Source organism: Drosophila sechellia, chromosome 3L (assembly GCF_004382195.2).
Source record: "Drosophila sechellia strain sech25 chromosome 3L, ASM438219v1, whole genome shotgun sequence".
NCBI classification, from domain to species: domain Eukaryota; kingdom Metazoa; phylum Arthropoda; class Insecta; order Diptera; family Drosophilidae; genus Drosophila; species Drosophila sechellia.
Window position 1 is genome coordinate 19,139,653 of NC_045951.1, and position 13,093 is coordinate 19,152,745.

The window sequence follows — 13,093 nt, forward strand, 5'->3', positions numbered from 1 at the left end:
TTTGTTTGTTCTGACCAATAAATTGTTATGCTGCCTGCGTGCTGCTCATGCGTTTTCTTTTGGTCCATTGCGCATGAGTCATAGGATTTCAGGCATTTGAGGGACACCGAGGGCCAGTATCTCCCAGTGTTCCAGTTCCATGTCCAGGGTGCAGGTTCCCTGCCCGTCAATCAGTGCCACTGGCGTGGGGGAGGGAGGTATATGATCTCAACACATGAATTGCCTTTCACAAGTCCAAGTTAAGGGTAGTTGAGGATCATTGAGATAAGGATCTTGTTTGTATTGTTGTTCTCACCCAAATGGAAGATAGGAATATATCTTTCTTTTGTGCTTCAAAATTTTGGATCATTTTGTTTTTTATTCATTTGTTAGGAAAGTTAGTTTTTTTGAATGCCTTTTCCAAAAAAGAATCCAATATGCTCAATTGGTTACAACACACTTTCTTCTTAAAGCTGTGAAGTTACGATGTCATCATGGAAAACCTTTTAAATAACCATGTGTTCCCTAATATACGCTGTTCTGATCTATAAATTTAATGAATAACTGAGAACTCCGAGTTTCTTGAAATGAAAAATGTAAATATTTATTACTTCCATTCGCAGGAAAGCGAGCTTATAAATAATATTTTACACAGGTCTTGTGGTTTGTTTATTGCCCAACTTAAATACATGTCTTAGGAGCTATTCTTACCAGATCTCTAATCGACATTTATCGGATTCAGCAATATCTATTACTTAAAATCTTGTATAAACTAAGTTGTAAATGCTTAATTCAATAATTAAATGTAATTAGATTAGAAGACAGAAAATGCTACGTGCTGTTAATTAGAGTTGCCTTTATCAGTGCTGTCAAAAATACCGGAGCGAGTGCTGTTCAATAAATGTTTCTTGGCACATTTGGTTTTGATTTAAGTGTTGAAAAGCTAAATGATTATTAAGTACGAATCGAATTGTTTAGAAACTGCCACCATATAGGATAGGAAAACCATATCGAAAGGAGAAGAGGTGTATTCCAGATATGCAATGCAAATGATTGTAATTGAGACCATTTCATTCATTGTCAGTTATGGGATAGCAAATCTTATCAAGAAACAATGAAATGCGAAATGAAAAATGCCAGAAATTATGAGTTTGACAATGAGTTGCGGTGAAATCTCCATGTAGAATCAAGGTGAGGTATAATTTTAAAACTGCTGTTGATATTACCAGGAGGGGTTTTGTCGAAGTCGGGAATCGGGTTCAGTAGAGCTTTAGGTATATCGTAGATATTAGGGAAGCAACGAATACGCACTTCGCTGTTAGAAGTAATGGCGGAGTACATATCGAAAACGAATCTATAAAATAGTAGTCACAAAATTGAGATTATTAAATCGGGCGTATATCGTATCCGTAGCACATAGTAGTATACAACATTAGGTCTTAATCTGACTAACAATTTTCCTTTAAATCTATTATTTAAAGCAACTTAGAGTATACAAAATATCAATATATTCAACTGTCACAGAACGGTTTTTGTTTAACGCACTTAACGGCGACTTAATAATTAATACTGCATCTGATAATCTGATAACCACAGTGCGTTTCGAAAACATCTTGCATTAATTGAAATCTAAGAACATGGATACTGTGGAAAGTAAGTCAAATGCCTTAAACGATTCCGATTTAAAAACGCACTGAATATCAATTATGTGAGTGGGGAAGTTTCTACTAATTGACCTCCCAATGTCTAGTTAATCCCAATTCACAAATATTGTCTTTTTCACACTACTCTTTCTTGGTGGAGCTTCTATTTACTTTTGCCAGCTTGCAAATGAGACCATAGGGAGGGTTATTTTTCCGGATTCTTGTAGAACTCTTGATTTTGTAATTATTATGTACAGGCGAATTCAGAGATATCCTATTCGGAGGTGTTACAGAGATTACTTAGAGCATTACAGGCCGCACAAATGGATTCAACCAATTTCACTAATGATCTTTCCATCCTTTTGCTTTAATTTTATTGAGTTTGTTTGGGGAAAGTTGAATATTGTATTAAATAGATTATTTATGTTTCTGCTGTAACGTCTATGTTTCAATATCTGATTTTATGTTTTAAGGAATATGTTTGTTTACCCTGTAGACATTCTTTTCTATTTCTTTTCCTGTTCGACGCCCAACGCTCTGAGCCTATGGTTATACATATATGTTAGTTGATATATTCTCAGGTACGCACTGCATTTCTCTAGTTAACATTCCCCTTCCGTATATCGAAATCTGCTTAAAGGAACATTGATCTTTTCTCTAAATGTATCGGTTAGGCGAGCAACAAAATAAGCTTTCTGCTAAGTAGGTTATTCCTAAAATCTCTGGGGATTATCGTTGGACTGTGGCTGCTCGCCCGCCTCCAGCTGCTCCCGTTCCCGCAGCTCATGCTCCTGATCCTGGTCGTTGTTCTCCTCATCGCTGGAGTCAACATAGTTGCGCATGGCCAGCGCCTGGAAGTCGTTCAAGGCCTGCTCGAAGAGATCGATGGTGTGCTGGTTGTGGGCAATCACCTGTTGGGTGTTCCTCAGGTCACGCGTGATCAGATCCTGCATGGAACTTGAGGCAGGCGAGGAGGCAGGCGAGCGCCCTGCATCGTTTGAATTTGTGGAGTTGGATTGCTCACCGCTGCTGCTGAGATCGTCGTTGCTGAGATTGCTAGCCGTGAGTCCCCGAGTTAGTTCATCTGCATGAGCCAGCGTGGAGCCAATTATGTCGCTAGCGATCCTAATGGCCGCATCTGTGGCTGCTATGGTGGATATGAAACTGGAGGCAGCTGCTGCCACAGTGGTTGGATTGGCTGTGTTCGTTGGTCTGCTGAAGACGGTGTCGCTGGTCACCTGGTTGCCTTCGATCCGCAGACCGGCCACGCCTTTTTTGGGTATGGTGGCTAGGTCTCGCTTAACCCTCCGGCAGCGAGTGGGCTCATTCTGGCGCTGCTGGACTAGCTGCTCCAAGTCCACAATGTAGACGTAGCCGGCTACCAAAATTGTACAGGATTTGTCGCCCTTCTTAAAGGCATCTTCGATGTCCTGACTAGTGCGGTCATCGTACTGCCACCAACCTAAAGTTACACATTTTGACAAGAAAGAAAAATTCGGAATGGAATGGAATCGGTCCAATTCTTTTCGAGGATTTGGTCATTTAATTACAGTTTGGTTTTATGGAAATGGATGTGCGGAGTGAGTGAGGAGTTAGTTGTTGTCATTAATTATTAAAGTTTTCTTCGTTATGGCTCAGTCCAGCGACTCCTCTCTTTCCGCCAGGAACGTCATCCGTGCTCTTGCAGCGCATGATTTTGCGCCTTATTTCTGGAGTCAAGCGGAGATACTGTACATTCTGCAAAAAGTCGATGATGTACATACGCCCGCAGATCTGAATGTGCAGTACGCATGGATGCGGCCTAATGATGTTCAGATCATCGGGGTCTAAGTCAATAATATCCTCCAATGTTAGGACTGGCGAGTTCCGACTCTGACCAGATGAACGAATATGGGTTGGGTGTATAACAATTTCTGAATCGGCATTATAGAACATAACACTATCGTCACTCAGACAATATTTATTGATAGGGTTTGGACAGTCCCGATCGAATAAAGCAGCAATATGAGGGTTATCTGCCTTGAATATCTCAAAGCCTGCGTAGCCGATCTCGATGTCTGCGTTGGTCCGAGAATCGTACGCCCACCAGCCCCCTAGATGGTATTAGTGCGTGAAGGATTTGGGGTTTATGGGAATGAGGGATGGCCGACACCAGAAGCTTAATTATACTCACCGTTTCTTCCCTCGTAATACCACTGAAAGCCGTCCTCGGTCGCGCGAGTGGTGCAGATGTCTTCAATGCCGTTCACCAGCTGGGGATGGTCCAGGAACTCGGCGGGAATCTCGCGGCGGCACATAGCACAACGGCGGTTCTTATAAGCAACACCCTGGAAAGCGTAAAATATCCAATGAGAAATAAAAATTTGATTGCATCACTACGTGTTGAAAAGTAATTGTAATTTCCCAACACATAAAAACTTAACAAGAAGCAAAAATAATACATTTCTGAAAAGCATCTTATCATTAGCGTAAATCGCGAAAATACGATCATATCAACCTAAGACCTTTACGCCACACTTAAGTTCATTCGAATACAATATGAGGTCTTTTAATTCAACCAAAAAATAGTAACTCGTGTTAAATGTTATTAGCACGGTTCTTACCCTTTAAACTAACTTGTTCTACAAGCATAGATGAAGTTTACAAAACTAAGGAAGTTGGGTTCCCCTCTAAAACAACACTTTCCCACGCCCAAACATGTTTCTGAACAGGAAAGTGCACTCGAGTGCTAATTGGAGTGGTAGTCTTTTGGCTGAAACTGTTTGAAATTGGCAGGAGATTGAGTGAGACCAATTGACAAGTCGCCAGCCGGAAGCCAATCTAATGCCATAATTTCTGGTCAGCCGTGTTCGGTTGGCATGCTAATCAATCAGTGAAACCAGCTGTCGCACCAAAGGGTTAAGAACAGCCTTGAACTTGGCTACGTGCTGTGGGTGATTTTGCTGATCGGGAATAATATTCAAGAAAAGCAAGTTTGAATGTGAATTGAATGACTAAGTGGCCGCGAAAGGCTTCCGCCTTCGGCTTTCCGAGTTACCTACCTTCACGCACAAAAAGCAGAAGATGTGGCCGCAGGGGAGACGAGCTGGGTGGATGCAGGTTTGCAAACAGATGGGACACTCTAAGGCAGCGGCTGCTGCAGAGGGGGAATCTTCACCAGAAACGGCTGCCGCTAGAAATTGAAGCAATAAGTTAAGTCAAATATAATAAGGATGAAAGGAAATGTGAATTATAACGATGCTCAATAATATTATAGAAAACTATTGTACTATTGTGCAATTGCAATGTATAGAAATATATATTCTTTTTTTTTTAAGTTTTTGAGCGCAGCACAAAATAATCTGTCATAATTCATAATTCCTTCTAGTATTGCTTTGAAATGCTTTCAGGAAGTCCTTCAAATTTGATTTAGTACATATGTATATGTACATATACGAGTGTATGTGCGTCTAGGAGTAGTGCAAGTGAATCCTAGAACTTTATAAAAGGGAGACTAAGTGGCGGAAGTCCACTTTGCTTACCTGCATCCACGCCGGTGGCTAGCGCTGCTTCGTCGGGCGAAGAAGCAAGTGAATCAGTATCCGAAGCCGCAGCAGCAGCTCCAGAAGCGGATCCAACCGCCGGATCCTCGCCACTTCCGCCTCCGCAGTGGGCTGCAGTCGCCGCAGCTGCGGCCGTTGCAGCAGCAGCGGAAGTGGAGGGCGAGAGGCAAAGATCGATGCCTGGTGCGGCGGGACGCAGAGCTGCAACGAATTGCACATCCAAGTCCTCGTCGTCGTCCAGTACGATTACATCGCTGGTGGTGCTGTTGCTAGCTGAGATCTGCTCTGTGGAGCGTTGTTGCGACATAGTAGGACTGGATTGATTTCGTCAGCAAATCGGGGAAATCGAGCTGTTGTCGTCGACGTTGAGTTTTAAATTTTCACAAACAAACTATGAAACAAAAAATTGTTGCTGCCTGAGTATGACCAGCTCGGGCTGACTTCGAATTACTAATGACATCGACAAAAATACTACATTCGGTTTGGTATGACCGTTGAGTGAATTGTCAGTGCTGCTAAGTTCTGAAATGGCGCCAATGAATTTATTTAAATATTCTTTTCAAAGTCGTTGAAAAGTAGAGTCATTGATAGTAACTAAAGAATTTAAATTGAAAACTGGCCATTATTCAAGGAAAGCTTTTTGTTGCAAAATAACAAACGTATTAATTTAATTTTTAAGGGTCTATAAAAGACCGAAATGAAGTACTTAATTAAATTAAATTTGAGATTTAATAAAGATTATCCTAAAATAAAAGTATTTCAAAATATTTTCAAAAGTTAATAAGCAGTTTATTATTTCACACATTTAAACTAACAAAGTACTAAAGAATGTGCCTAAAATCGAACTAAAGTATAACTTATATTCTATCGAAATTATTTCTAAATTAATTGCGGCTGCTTTCATTACCTGCAGCCGCCGCATTAATAATGCTTTATTAAATTCACAAAAACCAATTAAAATTATGCGCTTCATTACACACAACACCTCTCGCAGCGAACTGCCATAATATTTATATATGTATGTATGTATATACCACCTCCATTGAGAATTTAACTTCATAAAAATTGACAGCGTTTTTGACCAGCGAAGGCATCACGCGCTTTTTAATATGCAGCCGGCGTGCGACAGGCCAAAAAAAAGTGACACACAACAACAGGCAGTTGCAGTTGTCCTGCACAGGACCTTCGCACTCATTACATAAAAATCAATTTTTGGTTTATTTCTGCACTCGCCCCGCCCCACCCCGCCTTGCAATTGCATGTCATTTTTTGCCAATTACACCCACACCCGCACACTCGCGGCCAATTGCCTAATTGCGCGACGGCCAAACGCGTTGAAGTCAACTGGCGACGAGTTTTGTAACTTACTCTCGTTCTGCCAGCCTCGATCCTGCGAATCTGCGACTCGGCGACTGCGAATGTGATGTCCTGCCGGGCTGTTTCATGCACGTGTCCCTTTGGGCGTTTTAAAAATGTGTTGCCCATCCTGGGATGCCACTCATTCGACGTGATTTGCCTTGGGGAATGTGTATTTACAGAAAGGCAGCAAAAAAAAAATTAACTATAGTATCTAGAATTTAGACCACAAGTTTACCTGGTGATTCGATTTCAAAGCATTAACTCATATGCGAGTATTAAGGCCAATATAAATTACTTAATATTTAAACCATACTCCAATAATTAGTTGCTAGTTCCAATACAAAAATATTTTATTATATTCTTTTAACTATTACTAGCAGTTTAACATGCAGTTTTACTTTAGTTGTGTTAACATTATTATTAATATTATTTTAATTATATTTACGTATATCGACTCGAATCCAGCATAACCATCACCATATCATTCGAAGTGCACACACAATAACTACTTCGTATGCACGACGAGTCCTTGAACTCTCGCCACTCAACCCTTTATCCTGTGTGCTCGTTTCGGCACTTGGTTTTTTGTCATAATTGTTCTATGTTGTGCACAATTGAATTTTTATTTGCCAGCAAACGATCGAGAAACAGAAGAAATTTAAATGATGATTGCCGTTGCTCATCATTGTTTCATTGCTCTGTTGGTCCCAAAAATGTAAATAACCATAAAAAGTAACCCGCAGAAATAAAGGAGAAGAAAACCTCAAATCTTAATGTAATTACAACGGTGGACGCCTCAAGATTATTAACACAAAAGAGGGTCGTCATAAGCATAAAAATATTGTCCCCCCTCCCCCTCGCAACAGATTTCGTCACCCTGTTTTTTTTTTTGTTACCATAAAAAAAGGGCGAATAGAAGGAAATTTCCTGGCTGCCGCTTTTCGCACCCTCGTTTTGTAATAAGCTACTTTTGCATCTGGCCTATGGCTCTTTATTTTATCATTTGCTGGCTTGTTCCTGGCTCCCCCTTAAACATTTTATTATAGCCATTTTTTGGGTCCTAATCCCATCTTAATAAACGAAAATTGTCTGTTGACACATGTGAATCGAGGCTTGCAGGCAGTGCAGCCTAAGCTCTAATAAATTTACGATCGAATTTCGCACGAGTTTCCTATTAAGATGCTGATTTTTGCAGCGAGTGAACGAGGTCCTTAAGGTTAATGGATTAAGCGAATCAGCGAATAGCTCTGTGTTACATATAGGATTTTGCAACACTTGTTATAACATAAAAACATGAATTCCATAGAGATCTAAGTGGGATCGATTTGATCTCTGAGCAATCTAAAATGCATGAAGGATAAAGTGTTTTTTATTTGTTATTATTATTCTTTTGTTGAAATCTACGTTGATTTTTGAATAATTTATTTATTTTACTTTTTTATGGCAAAGAATGATAGCCCAACTGCAAATTTGCATATGTATTGAGTTAAGTTATCAAGAAAACACAATAAATAAATAATTTATTTTTAAAAAGGGTTAACCCATTTGTAAAACCATACAAATTTATAAGGTTGTTAAGAGTTATAATATAAAAATTAATATATGACACATATACATATATAAAATAATAATATAATATAAAGCAACACAATGAGTTAGTTTCAATTGAATTTTTGAGCAAGTATAAAGATTGAGAGCAATCATCTCAAAATTAGAGGTATACATATATATCAATGCCTACGAGTATAAGTGAACTACTTTCGAAATTTACCTTCCCTGCGGCACTGAATCCCACTCCTTTCGCTTTGCCCGCCAGTTGACTGCTGGTTTTTAATTAAAATATAAAAACGGTGGAGGGGAGGGAGTGGAGGGGAACGTGCCGCGGTCGTTAGGCAATAAACTTGGACACCGCGCATCCTGGCAAGGACAATTACCAGGCGGAAAATGTCGCAACATTTTCGCTCCTTATCGCGGCCTTTGGTACTTTAGGCCAAGGAATTCCGAGCCGCGGCATAAAGGAAAGCGAATTAACGACATTGTAATGCTTATCTGAGAGAAAAGGTCCTTTTGCCGACTGCACGGCCACATCCTTTCACCCCGCCCCCCACTCAAAACATATTTTTTTTCGGATGCCTAGGAAGTTTCCGAAAAAAGAGGGGAAAATCTTGATTTTTAATTTTAACGCTTTATTTAATTATGTGCAGACGAAACAACTTGAAGTTTGCTAATAAAATGCTTAAGAAGTGTCCTTTCTGCCTGCCCTCATCTCGCCTGCGCAATAAAACCCACAAAAAATGGGCTAAAAATGGATTTTCCAGCCACTTTTACTCTCTTTTTTTTTTTTTTTTAATAAAGACATCAACAGATGGGCGGCGATAAAAAGGCAAAGATTATGGCACAGACTACAAAGAAGAAGATCAGGGAAGGTCCAAGTGTCCTGTGTCGTGTGGCTTTTGACACCCCCAACAAAAAAAAAAAAAAACAGCAGAGGATAAAACAGGCAACAGTTTCCCAGTTTTTTCGACCATTCAGATTCTATTCAGATTCAAAGCTGGCTTGGACAAAAGGCCAGACGCCGGAGATTTAGTTTTAAGCGTTAACACTTGACCCAAGGATAAAAGGTCCTGCTGCGAAAGTTGCTTACTTTTTATGGCTTTAAAGATAAGCGTTTATTTTTCATTCGATTCTCTTGGTGCGCAAACTTTTAATTAGCTGGAAAAAGTCTTGCTTCCCCTCATTTTCACGCCAATTGCTTTCCAATTATAATAACCGAACAAATTGTACACCAGAAACACCCAATAAAAATCAAATACCAATCGAATGCCCCCTCACTTCGTGTTTTTTTTTTTTTTACCGACGGGGGATGTTTAGCCTACTTACGGGCATCATTTGAATTGTCACCTGTTGTTCAGCGTCCTGGTTTAAATCTTTAAAATCAATATGCCACGCGTCAAGCCAAACAGATGGAGCTCCTTGGTAAACAAGGGGAGTCCTGGCGCGAAGTTGGGTGAGACTTGGGTGAAGCAGGGAAAGTGGGGGGGTGGTGACATCCTTGAAAGGTGTGCGAGTGGGCGGAATTCCAAGTTGACTTCTGCAAGTCAGCAAAAGACGCCTTTGGGCAACAGACAGACGGGCAAATTGAAATGGTTTAGATTACATTTGACTTTTATAAGCGGATTTGTCACAGTTGCAGGTGGGTTGGAAAATAGAGAGTGAGTTGGGGTCTAGATTTTATTTTGAGCAGATGAAGTTTGTTCACTCAGAGAAGAAACCGATCCCAACGATCTCGATTCGAGATTTTCGATTACTCAAATTGAGATCGAAACTGAGATCGATTGCAAGTGACTTTGCTCTCATTTGCCTTATATATTATATTAACATTGAGATCGTTTTCATCTCGAAATCGATACGGTTTCTTCTTATGAGAATTATTGATGCCACTGAGTACGTTGAGCACATCCATTCTTGATTTCTTTTTGTTCTCAAAATGCTGCTTAAATATATTATTACATATATACTTTTTGTTGCCTACTTTGCTATATGAAATATAGCAGATAATATTGCTTCCGTGTTTTGCGTACTCACATAAAAACACAGCCCTTCTGGTATAAAAAATATTAAAAGTGTATTTTATTTCAGACTTTCCACAAAACTTAATGTACATTCGTTTAAACGCTATTCGCTATACATGAGTTGTGCTCCATTGACACCGAAATTTACATGGACAGAATGGTCTTCCTGATTATGTCAATGCTCTCGCGCATTTGGGTCTCATTGATGACCAGTGGAGGAGCGAAGCGAATAATGTCGCCATGGGTGGGCTTGGCCAGGAGGCCGTTCTCCTTAAGCTTGAGGCACACCTCCCAGGCATCGAACTCTGTAAAGGATCGTAGATTAGATGGGGACCACTTGGTCAGAACTAATGGAACCTACTCTGGTTAATGACGATGGCGTTGAGCAGACCCTTTCCGCGCACCACCGACACCACATCCTTGGGCAGCGTGGACAGCTCTTTGCGCAGGAGTTCACCCATTTTGAAGGCGTTCTCCGCCAGCTTCTCCTCCTGCAGAACCTCCAAGGCGGCCATGGCCACTCGGCAGCCCAGGGGGTTGCCTCCGTAGGTGGATCCGTGCTCGCCCGGCTTGATGCACAGCATTACCTGGTCGTTGCAGAGAACCGCCGACACGGGATACATTCCTCCGGACAGAGCTTTTCCCAGTATCAAAATATCGGGCTGCACCTGCTCGTAGTTCACGGCCAGTAGCTTTCCAGTTCTGGCCAATCCCGTCTGCACCTCGTCGGCAATCCAGAGCACATTGTACTTGGTGCACAGCTCTCGCACCTTCTTCAAATAGCCATCACTGGGCACCACCACGCCAGCCTCTCCCTGAATGGGCTCCACCATGAAGGCGCACACATTCGGATCCTTGAGGGACTCCTCCAACGCTGTCACATTGTCGTACTCAATGAGCTCGAATCCGGGCATGAAGGGTCCGAATCCCTCGTAGCTGGTGGGATCATTGGAGGCGGACACCGCCGACAGGGTGCGTCCCCAGAAGTTGTTGCGCGCGAAGATGATCTTGGCCTGGTTGGCAGGTATCTTCTTTTGTAGGTAGCCCCATTTGCGGGCCAACTTGCAGGCGGTTTCTCCACCCTCAACGCCCGTGTTCATGGGCAGCACCTTGTCGAAGCCAAAGAGCTTTGTCACGTATTCCTCGTACTCTCCAAGGACATCCGAATAAAAGGCACTGCGCAGGGGAAAATAGAAAAGGAAATTTGTGTTATATATTAAATTGCTCAGCATAAATAAACTCCTTCCGTGATTTTTGTTTTTAAATGGGAAAGTAGGGCAATAACGATTTGGATCATCCAAAAATAAACCGCTGATATTTTTCCATTGGCTTATCCGCAATCATTTCCCTCCAATTTCCAAATATAGAAATTGCAACAAACAATAACAAGTCATCGATCCCCAGATTTGTTATCAACGAACCTCTCTTGACTTTATAGCGCCACTCAACCTGACAATCTGGCCTGGCAACCCAAGAGAAACCAAATAAAACCGGCATCAGGATTTGAAACTCAAGTACAATACAATTATTAAATAAATTCCCTGTGACGTAGAATCACTAAGTAAAGTGAGAATTTATACATGTACTGGACTGCTGATAAGATTCCGTCCACTTCATGGGGGGTTATCACTGTCAGAAATGTATATATGGTAAAAAACATAAACAAATGATGCGTGCTTCCAATTGTAAGCTTTTTATTGGTATAGGGGAAAAAGCCTTAATCCATCGCATGACATCTTTAAAAATATGAAGTTGCTTTCGAAATGTACTTTTATAATCCGGAAATTGTATTTATAGCCTTTGTAATCTTGTCCAGACGTACTAAACTAAACATCGGCGACATTCGCATCTCTATCTTCAAGTTTTATTATTCAGTCAAAAAAAAAAAAGTTATTAATCAAATGATTAGTTCAATTTTTCACTTGGAAACAGGAGGAATATAGCGCATACATATAAGCAAGTGATCCCTTCTATTTTAATTGCGCATACGCCTCGTGTGACATGATCAATTTAAATGCACAGTATTGTAAAACGATTTATGAGCATAAATTTGTGGAACAAAGTCCACCCTAAAGTGCACACACATCAAATATAACTGATAAAGCACTGATCCGATAATTTTCCAGGGGGCACGTCTCTTTGTTCTCTGATTGTATTCCCTCTTTCCTATTTACTTACCGCGATGTCAAGGCCAACTTGGAGGCCTGTGCGGTGAGTGCCGCAACGATCTTGGGATGGCAGTGACCCTGGTTGACCGCCGAGTAGGCGCTCAGGTAGTCGAAGTAGCGCTTGCCCTCCACATCCCAGACGAACACGCCCTCGCCCTTGGCCAGGGCCACGGGCAGTGGGTGGTAGTTGTGGGCGCCGTACTTGTTCTCCCTGGCGTAGACGATTTCGGAACGGGAACCGGCGGCGGCGTTCGTCTCCTGGGCAGCTGTCTTCTGGGCCAAGAAGCTCATGCGGGTGGCGATGCCGCGGGCTGATAGCTTGGAGAACATATTGGCGATAGTAGTATGTATCTCGAGTCGATGGGGTATATGGCACACTTGTACTCGCGGATCGCCACTGATGCTAACTGAGAGTCCGCCGCTTGAGGGCGGGTGCTTTTTATACCCGGAGAGCAGTGTGTGGAGAACCCCATGGAAGCTTGCTGCTCTTTGTAGTAATGTAACACTATGGGGTATACATGTATGTTCGCTCTGACATCACTCCTGCCTTATCTCATTACATATGTACACAAGTAAATTCGGTTTTTACATTCCTTTTTGCACTTGTAAATCATTTTCATTTGATACTTGATGAATATGAGCTGGGGCTTTGCTTCAATTTATGCTTTTGTCGGCAAATTGTAATCAGCTTAAAAAATTTCCACTGCCAAATTGATAGAGCTTAAAAGCTTCGAAAGTCCCGAATTTGTCAATTGTTGTGTTTGTTCATCACCAAAATATACAAAATAATATAAAATATATAAATAAATTGTTGCTTCCGATCAGTTTAT

The 13,093-nt window shown here is 41.3% G+C and overlaps 2 protein-coding genes across 4 annotated transcripts; both read right to left on the minus strand.

The window, feature by feature from the left end:
- Positions 1 to 557: 557 nt before the first annotated feature.
- LOC6619383 (E3 ubiquitin-protein ligase rnf146) lies at positions 558 to 5,600 on the minus strand. Of its 3 annotated transcripts, XM_002043563.2 has the most exons (5): positions 5,144 to 5,600; positions 4,664 to 4,794; positions 3,796 to 3,949; positions 2,647 to 3,084; positions 558 to 1,333 (listed from the first exon to the last, which is right to left on the minus strand). In XM_002043563.2, the coding sequence occupies exons 1-5, from the start codon at positions 5,469 to 5,471 to the stop codon at positions 1,239 to 1,241; spliced, it is 1,146 nt and encodes a 381-aa protein (XP_002043599.1). In that variant the 5' UTR covers positions 5,472 to 5,600; the 3' UTR covers positions 558 to 1,238. The 3 variants fall into 3 exon arrangements, with proteins under 3 accessions (XP_002043599.1, XP_032574528.1, XP_032574529.1); XM_032718637.1 differs by having other exon boundaries at positions 1,323 to 3,084; XM_032718638.1 differs by lacking the exons at positions 558 to 1,333; positions 2,647 to 3,084 and adding an exon at positions 3,143 to 3,715.
- Positions 5,601 to 10,123: 4,523 nt separating this feature from the next.
- On the minus strand, positions 10,124 to 12,673 carry LOC6619384 (ornithine aminotransferase, mitochondrial). The gene is made up of 3 exons (XM_002043564.2): positions 12,274 to 12,673; positions 10,457 to 11,271; positions 10,124 to 10,400 (listed from the first exon to the last, which is right to left on the minus strand). The coding sequence occupies exons 1-3, from the start codon at positions 12,591 to 12,593 to the stop codon at positions 10,240 to 10,242; spliced, it is 1,296 nt and encodes a 431-aa protein (XP_002043600.1). The 5' UTR covers positions 12,594 to 12,673; the 3' UTR covers positions 10,124 to 10,239.
- Positions 12,674 to 13,093: the final 420 nt, after the last annotated feature.